Below are 24,188 nucleotides of genomic sequence, written 5' to 3'. Positions count from 1 at the left end.
ACCTGAACATCGGACCCGGCGCCATGTCCCCGCATGGCTGGCAGAGGGCAGTAAATTTCAGTCTGCTAATTTTATATTTATCCCAAGCATATAATTTCCAGCTAAAAATAGATGAATTTTCCCCAGAACAAATGCGAATGTTGCTCTATAATTATATTCTCACAGCGAAAAAGGAACCTAAACCCATCATTTTTTTTTTTCTTTCTCGGTTGGTAAGCTAATAAAATTTGACCTGCAAATTAAAAGCGGAGAAAATGATCAGAAAAAAATGATTACTTTCAAATTAATAACGGAATGCAGAACATTATTTCTCAAAATAAATTGGACTGAACATTTGCTGAGCGTGGAGAATAAAGTAGCACGCTTGTCAGACAGGCAGAAGATGGAAGAGAGAACAGGAGACAGACAATGTTATTAAAGCCGAGATAATAAGGAGCAGGAAAAAGTACTAATTGAACCTCAGTATCTATATTTTAAGGTATCAATATTTTAATGAACTTTTTTTTTTTTTTTTTTCAAAATACACTCAGTTTGGAAAGCTGGTGAGGTGTCTTCTAGAAATCTAATGACTCAACTGGCAACTTGTGGTCTTAATTCTATCCACGGGACAGCTCGTTTCTCTAGACGGTGCCGTCTTTTGTGACAGACAACCATTCTCTACAGAAGCAGAGCTGTTCCCACAAAGTTGGCGCTCGGAGGAACCAATCCAGGTCCTCACAGTTTGCAAAGTTAGGACCACACCTCAAGTCCCTTGCTTGCAACTGAGTTTCTTTGCCACATCATCCCACTAGGATCGTCTTCCAACCAGGGTCCTGGGAGGCAGCTGTTGCGCCCATGGGAACAGCTAAGTAATAAACTATTGCTCACGTAGTTTCAAAAAGACAACTCGTCTACCAGACAAGGTTCCCCGAGTCTTTCTCGGGTAGCTCACTTCCTTCAGCAATTCAGAAAACAGACCCCTTATCTCTTCCATACCAGCTACCACTATTCACCCTTCAAATAGTTTCTTCAAATAGTTTAAGGTCATAGAGAAATTTTTTTGCCAATCATTTTTTTTTTAAACTCCAAAGAGGAAGGAATCACGCCTGGGTGCTATTAACCACAGGACCCAGGACATCCTGGGGTCTTCTAGGGTGAGTCTGAGCAGATCTAAGGATTGTGTAACAAATTATTTTTATATTTCTTATTTTTTGTTTTTAGTAAGCTCTACGCCTAATGTGGGGCTTGAACTCATGACCTCGAGATCAAGTGTTGCACGCTCCACCACCTGAGCCAGCCAGGCACCCCCTGGGTAACAAATTTTTAAGACACAGATGTGTATTCGCAAATTCACAGATGTGTGTAATTCAGACATTTCGTTCTGAAAAGTACGGGGAGGCACAGTTTCTGTGACGGGGAGGTTCGCACGGACCCACGGGCTCGCGTCCCAGAGCAGGGCACCTCCTGCCTCCAACGATGACTCCTCCCACGCAGACCCACCCTGCCACCCCTGGGCTCTCACACACAGGGAACGGCCATTTTTCTGGAAATGACAGGAAGCTGGGATCCTGCTGAAGTCAAGGGGCAGGTGGATATAGTAGGAAAAACCCCGCCGGTGGACATCGGAACTCCCGGGATCACTGTCCGTGACCTTACTCTGCCCCACGCCGTGGCTCCCTGACCTGCTTCACCACAGGGAAAGAGGAGAGACTATGGTGGTCTTTTCCCTAGGTCAAGGGTTTTCTGTTTTCATTTTGCTTCATTTGTTTGCTTTAATTTATTTTAAAAGCAGGGTGGAGCTTTTTTTCAACTTACGAATGCTACGGAACACGGGTATGGAGACCCAAGTGTCACGGCTGCAGTCGGGTGGCAGGGTGGCCCGGAGCCCATTCACGCCCCGCCCCACTCTCTGGGGGCTCTGCGACACCTGGGTTTGCATTTACAGCCCCGCTTCCTCACCTTCCCTGTATCCACACCTCCACACCCTCTGTGTGGCTCTTCTGCCTCCCCCTCTGACCGTGGGCTCAGTCACGTGGCTCGCTCTGGCCAACAGAACGTGGCACGGGATGGGTTTGCAAAGGGCTCACCCGTGCCTGCAGCCCCTCTGTGCCTCTGCTGAACAGAGTCCCCCACCGTCATGCCGGGGAGGCCACAGCCAGCCCACCACACGTGACCATGACTGGCCAGGTCCGTGCCGCCGAGCCTCGAGCAGGAGGATCCCTGGACTCAGGAGCTGATAAAGGTTTCTGTGGCAGCCACGGAGATCCACGGCAGGTCTTACACAGTAGTCTTGCGGCAGCGGGTGACTGATACACACACTGGTACCGCGCCCATGGGAACGCCATTACCGTTACAAACATGGAAAATACATGGCATTGGTTTTAAGACAAGCATGTGGGTGACAAAGAGACACTTAGAGAAATCTGGAAATTACAGGAGAAAAACTTTAGAACTGCAAGGGGGGGAAATGGCAAGAAAATTCCTACCCATAACAGAAGAGATGTAGTTCAAAACATCTGGTAAGACAGTCACCTGTGGTAACTTCAAAGATAGAAAGTGCGCCCACCGCACTCCTTAGCTGGAATTTGCAGATCTGGAGACAAAATGTCAAGAAATAGCCCCAGAATGGAGACCGAGTCAGGGGTGTGGCAGCCAGAAACTCCGTGAATAACGCTGCAAGGGTGTAGAGCTAAGTGACCCTCTCAGGGGGACAGAAGATCATCTGGGGACCTAAGGGGGGATGCCTCGCCGTACCCTGACATTCCCAAAACACCAGGGAGTCCATTTAGAGGGAGCAGCGTGTCTCGACAAGAACCATGTGCGGCCATGGACCTCGAGCGGATCAACAGCCCCCAGGGCTTCCCAGGGAGCGAGGTCAGGAGGGTTCCGCCAAGCAGACAAGACAAACAAAAGGGCTGTGAGCCCAGCTCTCTATAGGCAGGACGCAGCCTGTTGCTCAAAAGGCATATTTCCAAATGTGCCCTCCACAGGTGGCCATCTAATATGATGAAGAAGCAAGTGACAGAGAGCAGTCAGTGGCCACGGAGAAGGTGGAGTGAGGCCACGCCCCAGGAGCAGGACCAGCGCCCGGTGAAGGAGCCTCTGCATGGGGAGGGACGCCTGGAGCGCTTGCTGAGCACCGGCCCCAGGGACCTGTGGGCTCAATGAATGTTCCTCGTGGATGCTATTGATGGCTTATGGTTGTTTGCCATATAGAATCACCTTGACAGGAAGTGATTAATTCACGGGGGCGGGGGGGGGATACTCTTGAATATTTGAACTTGAACATAGAACTGAATCTTCATTTCAGTTCTATAAACTGGCCCTTCCTTGGGAGGAATTTTAAATTCTTTAGGTAAGCAATACACACTTTAGGATGATCTGAAAATTAACATTTCAGACTTAGCAGAGTCCAAAGGAAGAGCTTTTCTGCCTTTCTTTCCTTCTTTCTTTTCTTTCTTTCTCTTCTTCCCTTCTTTCTTTCTTTCTTTTTTTTCTTCTCCGAAGAATGATTTTCTAAAACACGAGGCTGTGTTCTGGAAATAAGATGTGGGATTTCCTTCCCTGACAGCCCATAAGTCAGGACACGGTAAAATCCGGTAACTGATGGAGGAAGTTAATCTGCTTTCAGAACACATTATGACACCTCAAAACAGACCCTTCCTGTCAGAAATCATGAGTAACAGTGTCTCAGAAAAGCAACTAAGTAGCTTCAAGGGGAAAAAAAATCACTCCATGGATATTCAAATTTCTCAAACTCTACTGAGCATCATAGAATGTATGCCAAACCCCAGGAAGGGAACTGTATCTGGCCTTCTTATCTGAAGTGCATACATTCTAGAAGGCATTTTGATTAAACAAGCTAAACGCTCCAGATGGAATGAAATTAACTCACGAAGGTCCCAGGACAGGCATTCTACAACATAATACATTCATTCATCCTAGGTCTATTTCTATGCAAATTTCCCATTTTCTCTACAAAAAAGCTATGAAAATCGGACAGCATCTTATGAATGTACCCTAAAGGCCAAAGCCACGGCCGGTGGTTAATTCCCAAAAAGTGAATGCAATGATGTGACATGACGTCAGCCACCAAGAGCACCTCGGGACCTGCAGACAGCAGACGCCCTTCACAGCTGCGGCGGCACCCTGATCCCTAGCTCCCTACAAAGGGGCTCGTTCCCCAGACACCCCGATAACACACGTGCATGCCTGTGCCTGGCAAAGGACAGTAGAAACCGCAGAAGTGGGGCGCCTGGGTGGCTCAGTCGGTTAAGCGTCTGCCTTCGGCTCAGGTCATGATCCCAGGGATCAAGCCCCACGTCGGGCTCCCTGCTCAGTGGGGAGTCTGCTTCTCCCTCTGCCTCTGCCCCTCCCCCTCTCCCCCTGCTTGTGTGCGTGCTCTCTCTCTGTCAAATAAATAAATAAGTTCTTTAAAAAAAAAGGAGCAGGTATCAGGGAAGCACATAAACCACGCGTGCCCTCATCACCGAAGCATAGACCCGGGGAAGCCCGGACGGCTGGGCCCCACACGTCTGCCCGCAAAGACACAACCACCTGCTACGAAGAATGTTTTGGACTGGTATAGATTAAAAAGGTAAAATATTCTCAGAGGAAATTCCTTCTACCACTTTGGCGTATTCTAATACTGGCCATGTCAGAGGTTCGAGAAGCCAGCGAAGGTATTTTAGGTGATTTTTGTCCCGAGCTATGAATCTTGACATTTTCCTCAGGAGCTATAAATCTTCTCCTGTGTGCTGCCCACAGAGGAAGAGAGATTTGAAGAAACCTCAGCTAAAGAAGGGATTTGTGACCAGCTGTACACAACGACGGAAATTCTTCGTCAGCGATTACCTAGTGAAATACGACGGTTAAAGCTTTCATCGGGGATCATACTGTGAAGCATGAATGTGAAAATGTTCCTCAGGGATTACACCGTGAAATACTTGTGAAGATCCTTGATTCCACCGAGGGGAGCCCCAGCAGGCACACGCCCTTACCCTGGTCCACGAACGTCCCACCACAACGTGGGCAGGCCGCCTTCCTGGGCTCACAGAGCTTGACCTTATTGCATTCATTATACAACAGGTTTGTGAGCAGACCCAAAACCACCACAATCTACTCTCCAGATTTCTCTCTCAGTCGGGACCAACACCAGACCAGTTCACCCATCACTGGGAATGAAAGCTTTGAATCTCTGGTCTTTCCCCATCTGAAGACCATGTTGACTTCTTTCCTCAGAGAAGCTTCTGCTATGATTCACCACCTCTGAGTTCCCACTGGTGGATGAAGGCATGTTTCCTCTGATCTACTCTTCATTCCCACACAACTGAAGTGTCCTCCCATGTATCCTCGGCAATGCCGAGGGAAATGTTTCTAATTCACTGGGATAGTCCCAGCAGGGCTTGAAAACCCAGACCCCTACTAGTAGTCCTGAGTAGATACCTCTTCTCTGTGCTGGCTGTGGGTCCGTCCAACCAGCCTTCTGAAAGAAGGGGAGTTTTCAGGGCATGTACGGAAGAGTTCCTGAGCCACCAGGGAAGCTAGCCTATGTTTTCAGTTATTCTGACAAAGGGTGTTTTTAAAGATGGGTGATCTTTTCATTTGCTTTAGCTCCATTAGGTGAATTCTGGTCTTGACAAAAAGCAGTAAATCTACTTGCTACATTGCTCTACAGTCTAAAGGGAAGCAACTCCTTTTCTCTTTTGTACATCTGTTTTTATTTCATAGTAACAAACACTGGGGTCCGATTCGGTTCCTCTCATGCCCAGGAATATATCTGCTTGCCAACTTTCCCTAGATGCTCCCAGGAAGGAAACACAGGAAGGAAAAAGAGGGAAACTCTTACCTTCACCAGAGTGTCTGGTTGCGATGTATTTGGTTTTGCCTCTTGAACTTGATCAGGGATCTGCACTCCGAAAGACCAGCCTCCAAGCCTGACAACAGGAACAGCTGTTAGTGCTTTATTTTTTATTTTGTTTACTTCTTATAAAGATTTTATTTATTTATTTGACAGAGAGAGAGCACAAGCAGGGGGAGCAGCAGAGGGAGAGGGAGAAGCAGGCTCCCCGCTGAGCAGGGAGCCCAATGCGGGGCTCGATCCCAGGACCCTGGGATCATGAGGTCCTGGGATCATGACCCGAGCTGAAGGCAGACGCTTCACCAACTGAGTCACCCAGGTGCGCCCAGCTGTTAGTGCTTTAACCAGCAAGCCAGGACTTCCAAGCAGAGGGCACTTCGTCACCACTAACTAGTTATGATGGCCTGAGAACAGCAGTCCCCTGATTGTCCACCTTCAGTGACACCCCACAGGTGTTCAGGGCACAGAAGGGCACGGCGGGGCTCCTGGGTCAGGCATCCACGGAGGACCCTGTGTATTCAGCAGGTGCAGCTAAGGCTTGTCATACCAGAAAGTGTCCTTCCGGGACCGATATTTTGTTAGGAAATGCACATCATGTCCAGGACTTGGCTGTGATCACCAGCATGCTAACTATTCTAATTAATGGTCACTCCTCCTGTAGATTGACTATTCCAACTTACATAATCCGCCACCCCGTTTTGCACTGTTTTGCTACCCCGTTTTGCACTGTTTTGCTTCCCTACTCTGGCTTCTTTCATCTCCAGTGCAAATATCACCCCGTTCAGGAAGGTGTCCCAGAGGACTCAGTTGGGGCCGATTTCCTCCTCTTTTGGGTTCTCACAACACCCGACATCTCCAACCATTGATTCAACTGTCACCCTGGTTTTAACAGTCTGTCTGCTAGTTTATCGTTCATGCAGCTCTGTGAGTTTCCCTGGGTGGGGACGACCCTTTTTACCTCCATATCCCATGGGCTGTGTAGTATCTGGAACCTACGAAGCTTCCAAAACTATCGGGCATTAGAAATGAAGGCTCATATTGAACTTTGGTTCTCACTCTCTGGATAGAGTAAGACTGAAGAACAGCCTTCTCTCGACAGCACCGCTACCCTAAGCAGAAACTGATGCAAAGGAATAAGGATACATTCCCACTGGGCTCAATGCATTCATTCACTCAAGGATGAATTCATTTAAGAGACATTGAATGAGCACCTTTTATATGCCAGATATTATTCTAAGCCCTAAGCATACAAGCCCCCACCTTTGAAAAACAGAGATTCTGGGACATGTAGAAAAATATAAGAGATGATCTTGGGGTGTCTGGATGGCTCAGTCAGTTGAGCTTCTGACTATTGATTTCTGCTCAGGTCGTGATCTCAGGGTCATTGGATCGAGCCCTGAGTCGGGCTCTGCGCTCAGCAGGGAGTCTGCTCAGGATTCTCTCTCCCTCTCCCTCTCTCTCTCAAATAAACAAATCTTAAAAAAAAAAAAAAAAAAAAGATGTAAGAGGTGAGCAGCAGGAGTGTCAGGTGAAGCACAGTGGGGTCGGGAGGTGTCCAGGGAGGAGAGCTGAGGGAACATCAAAGGTAAAGAGGAGGCAGGTCAAGGCAGTGGGTATCCCGGGCACTGCAGATGGATGGAACTAGGGATGTTTCTGTATTAAAGCAACAGGATGTGTTTGAGGTTCCAGGAAATCTGATGGAGTGGCAAACATGTTCTCAATCTAAAGCGATGAGCAGCACTCACCCCCACACTCCTCGTCCAGATTTGCCCCCTTAGGCTCAAGGAAATTCAGCACCAAACAAAAGCCTTCCCAGAAAATTGCCAGGATAGCAGATGCACCCACGTTCACATATCGGATGCTGCATGGTAGAGGGAAATCTCAAGGGAGGCTGTTATTTCATTTATGCTGGGAAGTTAGCTGCGATTATTCTCCAAAGAGGTAAAACCGCCTTTTGGCTCCCCTGAGTGAATCTCCATTGATACGATTTCCCCCCACGTGGGAGAGTGAAAGCCAGCAGTAAGGAATCTTATTAAGGTCGGCAGCATTTCTTTGGAATTTTTACAAGCAACAACATTAAGCATTTGACTTTTGAGTTTTTAAGAATGTTGGCATTTGAGGGGGCGCCTGGGTGGCTGTGTTGGTTAAGCGTCTGCCTTCAGCTCAGGTCATGATCCCAGGGTCCCGGGTTCGAGTCCTGCACTGGGCTCCCTACTCAGCTGGGGACGCTGCTTCTCCCCCTCCCTCTGCTGTTCCCCCTGCTTGTGTTCTCTCTCTCTCTCTCAAATAAATAAAATCTTTAAAAAAAAAAAAAAAGAAGAAGAAGAACGTCGGCACTTGAAACAATAGGATTTTCACAGTAACTTGCAGAACAGAAAAGACCCAGGGACAGTCTGCACCCACCTCGGTCTCTCCGACGGCACCAGCAAATACTCCTCCAAGTGGAAGGCTGACAGGTTCAGCAGAGTGTGGCCCAGGTGGTTGGTCAGGTAGGGAGCCCCGGCACTTGCGTTTGGACACTTCTGTAATTGTTTCCAAGGAGGTAAAATAGAAACTTCATTATAACCCACACACAGCCTTACTGACATCACTTTAAACATGACTTTCCCCAGCTTCCTTTTTCATAACTTCTCTGTGGCCTTTTACGTGTTCTGGTCTCTCAGTCTCCTTGACAGTCACCTCCATTTGAGAATTACACCAGAATCCCACCATGACCTTCACCCGCAGTTACATTCGAGAACTGCACATCCTTCTCCGTATGCAAGTTGGGGTGTTTATAAGAACTTGAAAGGGAAAAATACTCTCACGGGGGTGATCTGGCCTCTGATGAACTTGAAAGAGAGTCAGAGGCGCCGAGTTGAGGGATGCTACGCAGGAGAATTCAAAGGCACGTGTTTCTTGCAGAAGCACCGAAAGTAGAAGCCAAGCCGCTCTTGGCCAGCACCCGCCGGGAGGGCTGACGCCTGCTCAGAATCACTGCACAGAGGGAACCGCTGCACAGAGAAGCAGGCCCTGCCACCGTCGGGATCCAGACTGTTTCCCAGGACGGTTTAGGAAAGACAATCCACTTCTAAATCCAGCTTCTAAAGTGTGCCTTCCCACCTGCACGCTGGAAATGAAACCGGCCTCCGCCAGCTGGTGGGTTTTCGTGGGTTCAGACAGCCGTAAAAGAAGGACGGCAAAGTAAGGGTCATAGATAAATCAAGATAAGGCTTCCAGGTTTGTGATCGAAAGGACGGGGAAAGACAGGGAAAGGAATGAGGGTCGTTTATCAGTTAGAATTCTGCCAACGTCAGTGACTTCAGTCACAGGTTAACGCAACACCCTGCACGGTTTCCCCGCCTCCAGCCTCCTTTCTGATCCACCCACTGCATCCGGATGCATCTCTCTAGAATGACAGTGTTCATTCAGATAACCGCCTTGCAGAAAAATTCAAATTGCGATCAGGAAGGCAGTGCACTAGAAAATGTCCTCCGTTTCTCTGGGACACCTGGGTAACCCAGGTCGTTAACCATCTGCTTTCAGCTCATATCATGATCCCAGGGTCCTGGGATCGAGTCCCGCATCAGGCTCCCTGCTCAGCAGGAAGCCTGCTTCTCCCTCTCCCACTCCCCCGGCTTGTGTTCCTGCTCTCGCTAACTCTCTCTCTGTCAAATAAATAAAAAAATCTTTAAAAAGAAAGAAAGAAAGAAGAAAGAAAGAAAGAAAGAAAGAAAGAAAGAAAGAAAGAAAGAAAAGAAAAGAAAGAAAGAAAGAAAGAAAGGAGGGACGGAGGGAGGGAGGAGGAAAGGAGGGAGGGAAGGAAGGAGGGAGGGATGGAGGAAGAAGGAATGAAGGAAGGAAAGAAGAAGAAAGAAAGAAAGAGAGAGAGAGAGAGAAAGAAAGAAAGAAAGAAAGAAAGAAAGAAAGAAAGAAAGAAAGAAAAGAAAAGAAAAGAAGGAGGGAGGGAGGGAGGGAGGAGGGAAGGAGGGAGGGAAGGAAGGAAGAAAGGAGGGAGGGAGGAAGAAGGAAGGAAGGAAGGAAGGAAGGAAAGAAGAAGAAAGAAAGAAAGAAAGAGAAAGAAAGAAAGAAGAAAGAAAGAAAGAAAAAGAAAGAAAGAAAAAGAAAGAAAGAAAGAAAAAGAAAAAATGTTGGTTTCTCTTTCTAACCTTATCTGTTTGGTTCTGTCCCAACACGCCCTCTGTAGTAAGCTGAATACTGGCCCACGAATCTCGGGAACCCACATGTAAAGGCTACCGTCAACGGCAGAGACTTGGCAGACGTTATTAAAGTAAGAATCTTGCAAAGGGGAGACTGTCCTGGCTTGTCAGGGTGAGCCCTAAAGCAGACACATGCACCCTCAGAAGAGGGAGAGGCAGGCAGAGAGGAGGAGGCCAAGGAACAGGAAGGAGGGAGCCGCAGAAGCCAGCGGGGACAGAAACAGACTCTGCCACCGCCTCTAGGCAGACTGCCCTGATTTCATCCCCATATACCGGTTTCAGGCTTCTGACTCGAGACGGTGAGAGGGCTGACTTGTTGCTGCAAGGCACCCAGTTTGTGACAAGTTATTACAGTGGTCACAGGAAGTGAGGGCCCCCTCCACTCAGTCTGTGGGAAGCCACACGCTCATTCCCGACGGCAGGCTTGGAGTCCTGGCATGCTGTTCTCCAGGGACAGTGAAGCCTGAAACAGCCCCTTGTCCTTCGGAGCCAGCGCGATTCCAGTCCCCTCGGAGCACTCTCTAATGGCATGTCTGCAAAGCAACGTGTCCCCCTCAGAAGCAGGGCTGACCCTGGAACGCTGTTGCGGGTTGGGAGAGACTCACGCATTCGACGAAAATCCAAGGCAATGGACATATTCCTGCACACTAGGGCCCCTGGATAACACGTGTGAGTTTAAGGGGAGAGAAATACCTTGCCTTCCGACAAAACCCAGGTAACTGGGCTCGGAGTGATCTCCGAGAGCAGAGACTGGCTCTGGGTACCGGCGGTCGTCCGGCGCACCGTGTGCGGCCCCTCTGGGCCGGCCTGCAGGGCAGCACCATTCTGCAGGGCGGGTCCGAATCCCACTCGACGTCCTGTCCCCTGGATGGGAGTCCTCTGTCTCCCAACGTGCGGACCAGCATTTCTCGAAGGGCGTCCCAAAGAACACAGGTGCCACAGACAGGAAGGAATCACTAGTCAAGTAACCTGCGTAAAACTGCGTCTGTTCTAAGCCGCCATCAGCACCAGCGTGAGCGCGCGTCACCAGGAAGAGCATCAGGACGGGCTGCAGCAAGGACACCCACTAGATTCGGCTTTATCCGCACGTCCGAGGCTTGTCCGGCCACGGAGCTGTTTCACATGAACCTTTCTTCCCTACATGCATATTACTGAAATCTTACAGTTCCCGTAAGTTGGCGTGAATTTAGGAACATCTCCGTCATTGGTTCCTTTGCCACGGACACCCAGTCTAGTGACAACGGAGCTAAAGTAGCTTGTAGGAAAAGGCGCCGATTTAACAGAATGATGAGATCAAGGCCACAGAATAAGAGCACAGAATGAAAAATCAGTGGTTTCGTAACGGAAGGGAATAAACAAGAGGGAAGAATCCATCGTTGCGTCCAAAAAACCGGGAGCTAAAGATGGCTGGGTTGTCCCTGCAAAGGAGCAGGAAGCCCGGCTGAGCTGCCGGACAGCCTGGGCCCCAGGGCCATGGGCAGAGTCCTCAGCAAACGCTCAGCAGCCACCAGCCACGTCTCTGCCACCCCTCAGCCATGGGGCGGTGCCCCTGCTGTCAGTCACGTGCCCACACTCCGCGTCAGAGAAGAAAACAGGCCAGGTCCATCCAGGACAAAACCTCCTCAAGTCAATACACTTGTAAAAGGAATTTCTCCCAGGTGCCACTAAACAGAAAAACCCCTGGAAACATGGTCTTCGTGGGGCCACATTTTCCTAACAGACCCTCGGGGTTCATTTAAATTGAGATTTTTGTTTTTCCTTGATTTCTGGAAATTAGGATTGCTCATTAGCTTGCTGACTGTGGCTAATGGGCCGATGCTTTTTTATTAATTACCTTTTGAGATTTCCTTTGAGATGAGTTCCAATCAGCTTTCCAAATAAATTTCAATTCCCTCTCCAGTGCAGAGCAGAGAGCTAAGGCCCCTGCTCGACCGTAATCCCAACAGCCAGCTGGTATCTTAGCTTCTAACATGTAGCTCTCCATATTCAAGCAAGTGTAAGACAAGACGCTGGAGGTCATCCTGCCTTAAAATTGCGGGAAATTTCTCCCCAAAAGGCAATTCTAGCTTCTTTCTCATGATTTGAAGATTAATTTGTTTAATAAATGCTGTCAGGGATGTTAATGGTCATGAATAGCAGGAAACGAATAGCAGGGCCACTGTAGAGCCCACAGAACATCCGTGGCCACTGTAGAGCCCACAGAACATCCGTGCCCACTGTGGATCCCACAGAACATCTGTGGCCACTGTGGAGCCCACAGAACATCCGTGGCCACTGTGGAGCCCACAGGACATCCGTGGCCACTGTGGATCCCACAGAACATCCGTCGCCACTGTAGAGCCCACAGAACATCCGTGCCCACTGTAGAGCCCACAGAACATCCGTGGCCACTGTGGATCCCACAGAACATCCGTGCCCACTGTAGAGCCCACAGAACATCCGTGGCCACTGTGGATCCCACAGAACATCCGTGCCCACTGTAGAGCCCACAGAACATCCGTGCCCACTGTAGAGCCCACAGAACATCCGTGCCCACTGTTGAGCCCACAGAACATCCGTGGCCACTGTAGAGCCCACAGAACATCCGTGGCCACTGTGGATCCCACAGAACATCCGTGGCCACTGTGGAGCCCACAGAACATCTGTGGCCACTGTGGAGCCCACAGAACATCCGTATCATGTAAATGTCCACTCTGTGTCCTGAAACTTTTCCAAAAACCAGCTAATCAGGTCATCCAGGGAGTCGCAGAGTTAACAACAATGAAGACGTCATAGACGGAGTAAGCCCATTTTTGTTACTTGAGGTTTAAGCGGACAAAAGGTCAAACACACTGTAGACACCTACCAGGCAGCCGCAGGAATCCTGCACTCGTGGCTGAGACAGGGGATCCACACGCCAGCATGAAGAATTCTTCCTAACAAACAAAGGAGAGACTCAGGATGATCTTTCAGATTACAGAGCTCGTTTATTTCCATAAACGAGAGCCGCATCAGCCCAGAGCCGCTCACGAGATAATCATCTCCTGCTGCAGAAAGCAGAGCTCTTACATTTGTTTTCACAGCTTGAGCTGCTAATCTGATGACAATGTTTTATTACAGTGACAATATTTCCACTCTATTAAATGATGCTCACTTGGTCGCTTGTACGGAATGTGCTGCCAAGGCTCCCCGGGACGTGCGCCGGGGGCCTCGGGGGCCGTCTACCTCCACAAGCACCTGCTCTCACAGCCAGCTACTCCACGCACCATGCCAGCAATCACTAAGCACAAGGAGCTGCTAATTCCGCCTCGTGGCGTGACACAGCGATTTAATCAGCATTTAGAGAAAAACAGTGATTAATATTCCAGTACGAAGAAAGGCTGCCAGACAGAAACAGTTAGGAAAGCACCTTGTACAGTGGCTCAAAAATCTTTCATCCCAAAGTTCCCTGGTAGCTCCCATCCTCGGAAACTCCGTCCTCTTTTTTTACTAATGCTCATAAATCAAAAGTTGCTTTAGTAACAATTATTCCTACCTCCTCAAAACTTGGCTAAGAAGGGAGGAGACTAACGTTTCCCAAGCAATGGACACACCCTGCCCGGTATTTCTGCCAAAACGTCCTGCTGGCCCCACTTTGCAGAAGAGTAAGTGGAGGCTCTGAGAGATCAGGTAGCTCGTCCAAGATCACACTGAGTAGGGCGGGTCTTTGGCGCCCTGAGCCCACGCTCGTGGCTCTGGGGTATGCTGCTCCCACGTGAGAACACCAAAATGCAAAGTGTCCAGTCCAAAGACAAGAAACTTGCTGTGTCTATTTAAGCAGGTCAGCAAGAACCTGGCTTCTTCTGGTTTGGGATTCCGGTTGACACAGGTCTCTTGAATGCGGGTCAGCCTGCGATACCTCAGTCTACTGTGCTTTTTTTTTTTAAGATTTTATATATTTATTAGAGACCGTGTGATAGAGAGCACAAGCGGGGGGGAGCGGCAGAGGGAGAAGCAGGCTCCCCGCTGAGCAAGGAGCCCGATGCGGGGCTCTATCCCAGGACCCCGGGATCCCGACCTGAGCAGAAGGCAGATGCTTAATGACTGAGCCACCCAGGCATTTTGAATCTCGGAAAGAGGGAGCTGCTCTAAGGGCCTGACCTTGTGAGGAGAGGGCTGCGGGACACAAACTCGCCTAAAGGAACAACAGCTCTTCACGCGGGCTGTGAGGGCACCCCAGCCGGTCTGAAGGGTGAACCTGCTTCAAGCTGACGTACGCCTTGCTTGCGGACCCAAGTCCCTTGGTCTCTAGCAGAACTCACTCCCCTGCCTTGAGATCTGCAGACCACTGGCCTTGAGACTGAAGGACCAGACTTTCCCAGAAGGCAAGCCCTGACTGCATTCGAGAACATCTGCCGGATGCCAGCAAGTCTGTTCAGGGTCCTGTGGACAAATCACTGACGGCCTGGGCACCTGCTTCTCTGGCACCAAGCCCCCTCCCTTTTCCAGCGCCTTCCCCTCTAAAATCCTTCCACTTCGCCTGGAGGACAGCCTTTGGGACGACAGCCCACCATATCTTCCCAGGTAGCCGGCTTCCTGAAGAAAGCAGACCTTCCTTTCCCACCATCACTTGTCCCTCAAGTATCGGTTTCCCAGTGGCAAGCCGTTGAACCTGAGTTCAGAACCGGTACTCGGTCCAGTAACAGGGCCACCCTGTCCCCTGAGCTGAGCACTGCTCTTTCTAGAAAACCCAGAGTCAGGGATGCAGCAAGAGCAGAGCCGGGTTTAGTAACTTGCCCACGACACACAGCAAAGACACGGTAGAGCTGAGATGTGGGCTCAGGCAGCCGGTCCCTGAATCCAGGTTCTCTGCCCCTTCACCACCATGGCTGACCTGCACACTATGCTTTCAGTGCTTGACCTCATCATCCGTCTGGACAGTCCCCTCCGAGGGAATGTGTCACCAGCCCTTCCTAGCTGCGAGGACCCAACCTCAGGAACGCTGGGAGTCAGAGTCCACCAAGATGATTTGATTCCTCATACTGCCACAGATTGTCGAATCATGGAAATGACCTTACACCTCTCCCCACGTGGCTTTCACAGTTCAGTGGAAATATAAAATCTGCTTCCTTCCACTCTTGTTCTCTATAAAGCATTAATGAGAATGGGTGGGGAAAGGGACCATCTTATCTTGGAGATGGAGGGGAAAGTGTCACCAGATCACGAACCTTGTACAATGAAACTAAATATTTAAAGCTACCAGTCGGGCTTCTAAAAATTGGCAACTTTAAGCACATTTTTAAAATTTAAATTACACATCATGTATTATGATGAGAAAACTTGTATTTTAGGTCAGGCTTATGCCACAATCGATTTTTTTTTTTTTTTTTTTTTTGGAGCTCTTTATTGCCTTCCATACAAAAAGAGGTAAAAGTCAGGAATTCATCACGTCTGAGGCTCAGAGGATCGCAACGGAAAAATAACCCACAAGCAGAATCCCACTTAGTATCTTAAAATGTTTCCTCTAATTTAATAATTAAGTGATTGGTCAAGTCTGCCAGGAAAGGAAAATGCAGATATCCCTGAATTCAAGACTAGTTTTCACTTACAGAAGGAAACTTACTTGTCCTAAGGAAAACCTTTTGCTTCCATCTGGGACCTTAGCAAAGCAAACCTTATTTTTGTCACATGGGCAGAAATTATTAATATAAGTATTCATAGTGATGGGTCCAGGGCAATCTGCCCCAAAATATGCTACTGTGGCATATTGATTATTTTCAGTTAAATTTACAGAGGAAAGAGCTGATAGAGGCCAGGCACTCTGACCCTTTGTCTTGAAAGTAGGAGAAAAGTCTCCCTGCGGAAGGTACCTTCTCTTCTTATCTGGAGAATACTGTATAAACAAACCATGCTACTTCTTTACTAACTGCCTACCCTAAGCCCAAACTTCTTTGTTTTGTAGATTCTTTACAAATGTATTGTTTCTTTGTCTAAAAGGTGTCAGAGCTGCCTGCTTTGGTCACTTCTCGAGCTCCCATACATACTAATTACATTTGTTTTTCTCCTGTTCATCTGTTTTATGTCGATTTAATTATTAGACCAGCCAAAGAACCTAGAAGGGAAGAAAGGAAAAGCCTTCAGCCCCTAAAATAGCATTCTTGCGTGAGGCAGCCCCCCACCCCCACCTTTTGTCATGGTGACCAAGACAAATGGGCAGGAAAGGTTACAAAATAGGAATGGTTAAGAATAGCCCAGTGATGGGTATTAAGGAGGGCACGTACTGCATGGAGCACTGGGTGAAACTAATGATGTAATGTATGGTGACTAACATAACATAATAAAATTTAATTAATTAATTAATTAATTAATTAATTAATAAACCCGGTGGATTTCACAAAGAGAAAGGAGAAAACGAAAACAACAGATTCAGGAAGGAAAAGAAAGGCTGAAGAGAAAACCGAAGAGGGTGAGCTAGCTGCAGGGGGTGCTGAGGGAGGGGGTGCTGAGCCTGGGGAGGGGTGGGGATGGGGAGCCATCCTGAGTGCCTGGAAAGGAACTGAAATTCTAAATATGTTCTGCCGTCCTTAGCACTGAATCTGCTTTTTTCCCCTCCGGAGAGATTTGATAAAGAAATGTCCTTTTGGGGCACCTGAGTGGCTCAGTCGACTATGCATCTTGCCTTCGGCTCAGGTCATGATCCCGGGGTCCTGGTATCCAGTCTTGCATCGGGCTCCCTGCTCAGGGGGAAGCCTGCTTCTCCCTCTCCCACTCCCCCTGCTTGTGTTCCCTCTCTCTCTGTCAAATAAATAAATAAAATCTTAAAAAAAAAAATGTCCTTTTATCTGCCAGCCACTGACAGGTGGGGCCAGCCCTGCTCCCCACGGGCCCTGGGCTACATGTCGGTTTCTCCAAGCCGGTTTTATATCCTGCCCGGTTCAGTAGAGGGGCGGGATACAAAGGTATCGCCAAAGAAGCTCCTGCCTAGTAAACGAAATTACTTTGTTTTTCAACACCAGACTACAGTGAGGCAACATAATTAATTTCTTATAATTCTTCCTTACCGAGCCCCCTAATAGTTATTTGCTCCCGAGCTAACTGCCAACATGACTAATGCACAGGATGTGTCCTCGCAAATTAGAAAAACCTATTGCCAATATTGCATTATTGTCTGGATTTTTATATTTATGACTCCAAAACGTACACTTTGGTACTTAATACATCATCGTGGTTTTATCACTTTTCCCACGTGCTCTTCCCAGAACTATAAATTCCCGAAGCAGGGCCAGATCGGGCATCAATCCTGGTTCCTACCACAGCACTGTATTTCTAGTAGATCCTCAATAAATAACAGTCAAGCAAACTTAGAAAATTGTTTATGAAGAAAGGCAGGCTTTCACGAGTTTCATTAAAAAGTCATCTCGATGTTATCATTTTCAAATCTTAGAAGAAAAAAATCTTCAAAGTAATTCATCTCCAAACGGATGAGACATTTTAAGTTTCCTTAGTTAAAAAAAAATAGTCTTTTCATATGTACAAGTGTTGCCCAAAAGCGAGTAAGTTAATACACATTTCATATTTACTTGCTACTTTATGTTTTTTACCTTTGGGTTTTATTAAACAAATTGAATGCTATTTCTTTTTTTCTTTTTTTTTTTTTTTGCTATAATATAAAGCCTGTGTTTGTGCTTACCAGGGAACAGAAGGGGCAACTAGGTAACCTACTCCTTAGGCTAATGTTACATCATGTCATTCAAACTTGCAAGGGGGAGGGGCGCCAGGGTGGCTCGCTGGGTTGATCCAACCACTCTTGATTTCCGCTCAGGTTACGATCTCAGGGTCATGGGATGGAGCCCCGAATGGGCTCTGCGCTCACCACAGTCCCTCTCCCTCTGCTCCTCCTCCCCCATCTCTAAAATAAATAATTAAAATCTTCAAAAAAATAAAATAAACTTGCAGCGGGAAAGACCAGTCAGGCAGGGAGATGGCTCTCGGGGTCTGCGGGGTTGTGGCTGGAGTGCGCACTCTGGCAAAGGCAACCGATACTTACAGGTCTGGGTTTAAATCAGCACAGAGCGGATCCTGATCTCCAAACTTCCGCAAAAGCACGTGGGCGAGCTCCTGGCCCACGCTCCCGCTGCCGCTGCTGCTTATCGGAAGACAAAAGAAATAAGGCGGCCGTGTTAGGTCCTCGCCGGCAGAGATCACAGGACAGCACGCCCTACCTGAGCCGATCCAGGCAAATGATCCTTAGATCCGTGATCGCAGATAACGCTGTTGAGTTAGCATAGTAAAGCCAACCAGCAAGAAGATTAAGGATTTTCTCAAAAGCACAGGATTGCCCTCACAGACATGCATTGTTATATACTGATGTTCACAGTGCATTATTGTTCTCATCTTTTCATTTCTTCTTCTTATAATATTGCCATTTTGGCATCTTGGCATAGTTCTATTGAATTTTAAAGGCTGCATAATATTTCATCACATTAATATATTAAAATCTATTTTAAAAATTCTCTTGGGGCACCTGGGTGGCTCAGTTGTTAAGCGTCTGCCTTCAGCTCAGGTCATGATCCCAGGGTCCTGGGATCGAGCCCCGCATCGGGCTCCCTGCTCCGCGGGAAGCCTACTTCTCCCTTTCCCACTCCCCCTGCTTGTGTTCCCTCTCTCACCGTGTCTCTCTCTGTCAAATAAATAAAATTAAAAAAAAAAAAAAAAAATTCTCTTAATGTTGGAACTCTGGTTTGGTTCGAATATTCTATTAGCTAGCTCTGCAATAGGACTTCGTATTTTTATGCTTTTTTTGTTTCTATGTGTGAGCTATATGGAACAACCCCTTTCTTGGTAAGACGTCCTCAGCACAGAATCCTGTGCGTGCTTTAGGTATACATCGAATTATAATATTTATTTTAGTGGCACAAACGTCAGAAGTCAGGTAATAGTTCAGGCAGCACTGCTGAGAAACCAAGGCCACCAATATTTAATTTCCTTACTGAAGACACCACCAGCGATAAGACACACTGTTCCTCTAACAGGGAGGGGGGGAGGTGTGGAAACAAACTATACTACATCTTATACATGGGTTGTAAGAGACACCTTGACTTGAGAAAACGGAGAGGAAAAGATCATTCAAACCTGTCTAAATGGGACTGAGTGGGAGTGGCCTCATTTGAAGTAATTAAAACTCTGAATTACTGTATTTCCAAAAGAAAATAGGTTTATTACTTTCTAGAACTTACACCGAGTCATTTACAAAATGCTTTTGAATAGACATGGTTGGGAACACTTATCCCCAAGATAAACAAAAATGATGTATTATCAGCACGATAAATTACTTATATGTAAACGGTGGCTTCAAATCTCTGGAAAGAAGCAGCACGTAAATTAACAAATGCACACAAAGATTTATTTTAAAGAACTTAAAACTGTAGCTTCCGTTAAGAAATGCAAGACCCTCAATGTACTGTTCAATCACGGCTTCTTCTGATTTGCTTATGGGCAGTGAGACGCTGATTCCCAAATACCGTTGTGAACTGCTACCGGCAATCAATATAGGGGGGTCGAGGTGGTCGGGCTTACTGCACCCTCACGTCCCGTAAGCACCAATAAGAGCCCGAAATGAGAAGGAACTTCAGTGTTTTCCAATGCGCAGCCCTCTACCCAGATAGGATCTGACAAAGATTTCAAATTTTCAGTGAGCCTCAGTGAGCCTCTAACGTACCCATCTGATGTTTTCTCTCCTCCACATTTATCGGCGGCTCCTCGTTACCTTCCTCGTTACCTATGCGCCTTGAAAATGGAAGCTAAGAACCCCCACGCTCCTCAGGCCTTGCCATCGCTGGGCAAATGCTGCCCAACACTCTCTCCCAGAAGGCTGCACCGCACCCCACCCCGCCCCTGCCCCGCCCAGCCCAACCTCACCGGGCCCTGCCCCACCCCACCCCACACCACCCCACACCACCTGGCCCCGCCCAGCCCAACCCCACCTGGCCTCAACTCGCCCCTGCCAGCCCCGCCCAACCCCACCTGGACCAGCCCAGCCCAGCCCAGCCCCAGCCCACCTGGCCCCGCCCCACCCCGCCCAGCCCAGTCCCACCTGGCCTCACCTTGCCCCCTCCCAGCTCAGCCCACCCTCACCTGGCCCCGCCCAGCCCAGTCCAACCTCACCTGGCCCCGCCCATCCAGCCCCGCCCCACCTGGCCCCGCCCAGCCCCGCCCAGTCCCACTAAACCGCCTTCTGATTGGGCAGCTTCTCCTGCAGTTTCCCCAAAAGTGCGTCCCCTCTCCCCGTACTGGGCTGTGAATCATCTGCCGCATTTGAGCTGAGTTCCTTCTGCTGTGAGCCCTCCTCTGCCTCCTCTCTCTTCTCTCCTGTGTCTGCCCAGTGGCCCCGAGGACATCTCCACGGGCTTCTAACTGAGTGCCTCTCATCAGGGGGCGGAAACAACCCAGGCGAGAAAGGACACCAGGCTTGGACGGCAGTTGGAACACAGGAGATTCTCAAAAATGATTCGTGGAACAAACTGTGATCTTAGGATTGTGCTGAAATCATAGACCTAATCCTTCATCACTACCCAGATATTTGACCTCCTTAAATGTGGTCTTCCTTGACCTCTTAACTTTCAGAGAAGGAATAATTTTAATGGAAAAGAAAGACCAACTCATTACCCCAAATTAGTTTTGTATTTCTGCTGAGGACAACTCTTTTCAGCGCCGTCACTGTGCATAAGCTCAGGATACAAACACTGCTGCAGCATCCAACACAAAGTAATTACTTAATAGGAAAACGCCATCTTCCCCACTGCCTAGGATACAACAAAGGTTTTAAAGTATTCAGGTGGCTTACAGCTGGCCTAGTAGGATTCCCTACAGCTCTGGACAGAAAGGCACAGTGATGAAGCACGCAGATATTTACAACAAAGTAGTGTCTCCTAAGCAGGCGGTGTGACCTCTGGATAAACAGCCTCCCAGTTTCTGACAAATGAGAAAACACTTTTACAAGGAAAGGGACATATTTTCCACTGAAATGTTGCCCATAAAAAGAAAACTTTATTTGTGGCATCTGTAGAAGTACTCTGGATTGCTCTCTTTTGACCCATTAATCCAAGAACAAATATGAAAGTTTAAAATACTCTTTTTTCTGAAAAACATATTGATCTATAAAGTGCTTTACTTGGAATAATTACTAATGCAAGTTTAAAAGTTACGGTTTGCTTTCTACTAGAGTTTTGCTCAGGTCTAGAGGTCTCTGTTTAAAAAAAAAAAAAAAGGACTGGCTTTAAATTGTCCCTGTTGTCTGAAGATTCAAATGCTTGTTCCTAAAACTATTGCTTTCTGCCTGTCTTCAAATTCTCGGCTATATTTTAAAGTGCCGTTAGAACCACGTGAAATCTGTCGTTATCAGACTCTAAGAAGTGAAAATTAGTGCTTAATCCTGATTCCAGAGGCAGTTCCTAAACGGGATACTGTTTCTCTCTCCATGTTACTCACAAAATTTACTGTGCATCCGAATGACCCAGGGGGCTTGTTGGAACAGATGCGTATTCCTAAACACCACCCCAAAGGGGCTTCCTGTTGTTAATAAGAGCCCCCTGGACTGAAATCCAAAGATCTGTTGAGAAAAAGATTAAAAAACAAAAACAAACAAAAAAGATCCAACACTCTAAAAACAAAGAAGAAATCCTACAAGATTACAGACAGAAAACGTTATCTATGGAGGAAGGCGAACAAGGCGAACCAGACTCCATGCGTGGTAGCTGCAAGGGGGGGGCGCTACCCACCATCTACTGATAACTGAAAAGGACAGCATCCAGAGACGCCGATTGCAAACCAAGGTATCTTTCACAGAGGGGGGCAGAAAGAACGGTATTTGCGGATCCGCAGGACTCCCAAGTGAACCAGGGTGGACCACATGAGAGATTGAGGTCACTAAGGAGGACAGGGAATGTGTGTCAGGCAAAACCTTGTGCATTATCTCCTAAAATAGAATATTCACATACTCTGTGCAAGTGATCAGAAATTACATTTCTCGGACTACCCATGAGAAGCTCTTCTATATGTATAACTGGAGACATTTATTAGAATATTCTAGAATGTTCGTGCAGCATTGTTCACAATCACAAAAACAAAACTGGAAGGAGCTCCTAATGTCCATCATAAAGAGAGAAGATTCATAAATTGTGGTATGTTCCTACAGTGGAATAGTGTCCAATATTCAAAACAAGCACTATGCAGAAACATGCAACAATACAGAAGAATCAGTGATGCACTCTGAAGTGAACAAGCTCATTCTCAGGTGCATGGTATTCTTTTGCACACTTCACAACAGATAAAGAATTGGAATGTGTTTAGAACCAAGGCAGAGGGATGGGATAATGGGGTATGGAATATAAGTACAGTCCAAGCCTTTGCAGGCTTCAGAGAGATGCTCATTACATAATTAAATCCAAGTAAGCAAACAGAGGAAATCTGGCTCTGTGTGGCCAGTTCAACATATTAAAAGCTCTGAGAAGTTTACAGAAAAGGAACCTATTTAACTTTGTCTTGCAGCTTAATCAATCCCAACAGGAAGATGGAATCTCTTTAGCGACACTCAGAATGGATACCCAAAGGAACAGTGTTCCATGAAACAACCATTTAAGAGAGGCCATTGTAAACTAAACCCGATTAGATCACTGCCCACATTTCACAGCCTCTTAACAACCCCCTTCATTGTGTTGCAGGATAAGGTCTCTGCTTGGAATGCCTTCCAGCACCTGCCAGAAAACATACAAACTTTTGCTGGATTACCTTGTTACTCTTCACATCGACTCACACTCCTTCCTGTATCTGGAGAAACACTGTCTCCTACCTGCCTGGGGAGCACCAAGCTATCATTGAGGAGACTCGGTTCAATTGCAGTAGCCTTTCAAGGGCTTTCCTGGACACCCCCAGATGGAGCACCCCACCCCATCCACTTTGGCACAACCCCACACTGTATATCTATGCCTATCATAGCACTTACAAGACTTCCTTGGCCATCTGTTTGTAGGGTTACCTCTCAGCTCGACTGTGAGCTTTCTGAGGGTAGCACTGTGTCTTTGTGTATGTTCCTGGAATGACAATTAAATCCAGAAACCCTGACCGTACTTCCACCTTGCTCCCACGAGCTGGTGTCAACTGAGAAATTAATTCACCTAGCATGCATGAGCGCAGTGTCTTCAGGATGAGGACGTGGTCAGCAGTGATTCTTTTCTATTTGTTTATTTCAATCTCATCGCACTAAGAGACAGGACAAGGTTCCTTAACCATCAGTGACTCACGAAGCACAGAAGTCAGTTGGGTCAGGCTGAGAGGCCGTTCATCGGCAGGCTGTGGGAGGAGGTAAATGCCTCTTAAGTTCAAGGTTGGGGAGAGAGTAAAGGATAGGAAATCATTTGTGCGCAAATAGTTTAGCAACACCTCCTCGGTGCTAGGCACGGTCCAGGGACAGTGTATAGATAGTCAACTCCGTCTGAGCTATTTTGTTTACCATCTGTTTTCTCCTGCTGGACTGTGAGCTCCGAGGGAGCCGAAGCTGGGTATGGAACCGGTGCAGTGAAGCCCAAGGAAGGGATGTTGGGTAAGGATGCTGAGGTGCCCACTTGGACAGGACTTCATAAGGCAATCATGTGTACGTTGAACCAGGAAAGAAACAGCCATACCAAAGAGTGGGGCAAAGATTGCTCCTGGGGTCGCAGGTTGGATGTGCAAGGTCAGGGCCAAGTTTGGATGTCCAGAGGCTGGACAAAGCCGAGTGTGGGGGTGGACCGAGTGGATAAGAAAAAGGCAGCCAGAGAAGGCATGAACAGACATTTTTCCAAAGAAGACATCCAAATGGCCAACAGACACATGAAAAAGTGCTCACCATCGCTCGGCATCAGGGAAATCCAAATCAAAACCTCAATGAGATACCACCTCATACCAGTCAGAATGGCTAAAATTAACAAGTCAGGAAATGACAGATGTTGGCGGGGATGCAGAGAAAGGGGAACCCTCCTACACTGTTGGTGGGAATGCAAGCTGGTGCAACCATTCTGGAAAACAGTATGGAGGTTCCTCAAAAAGTTGAAAAGAGAGCTACCATACGATCCAGCAATTGCACTACTGGGTATTTACCCCAAAGATACAAATGTAGGGATCCAAAGGGGTATGTGCACCCTGATGTTTATAGCAGC

The 24,188-nt window shown here is 47.7% G+C and overlaps 1 protein-coding gene across 1 annotated transcript in view; it reads right to left on the bottom strand.

Annotated features, from left to right (window-relative positions):
- ABCA13 (ATP binding cassette subfamily A member 13) overlaps positions 1-24,188 on the bottom strand; it is a 375,994-nt gene that overhangs the window by 128,962 nt on the left and 222,844 nt on the right. Inside the window, exons 44-47 of the mRNA XM_078059915.1 lie at positions 18,044-18,139; positions 12,884-12,953; positions 8,243-8,361; positions 5,828-5,915 (exon numbers count right to left, since the gene is read on the bottom strand). Coding sequence (XP_077916041.1) covers positions 5,828-5,915; positions 8,243-8,361; positions 12,884-12,953; positions 18,044-18,139 — 373 coding nt within the window. The remainder of the gene's footprint in view (positions 1-5,827; positions 5,916-8,242; positions 8,362-12,883; positions 12,954-18,043; positions 18,140-24,188) is intronic.

Source organism: Halichoerus grypus, chromosome 12, assembly GCF_964656455.1.
Source record: "Halichoerus grypus chromosome 12, mHalGry1.hap1.1, whole genome shotgun sequence".
Lineage (NCBI taxonomy): Eukaryota > Metazoa > Chordata > Mammalia > Carnivora > Phocidae > Halichoerus > Halichoerus grypus.
Note: the sequence above shows the minus strand (reverse complement) of the source record. Positions and strands in the feature narration are given on the sequence as shown.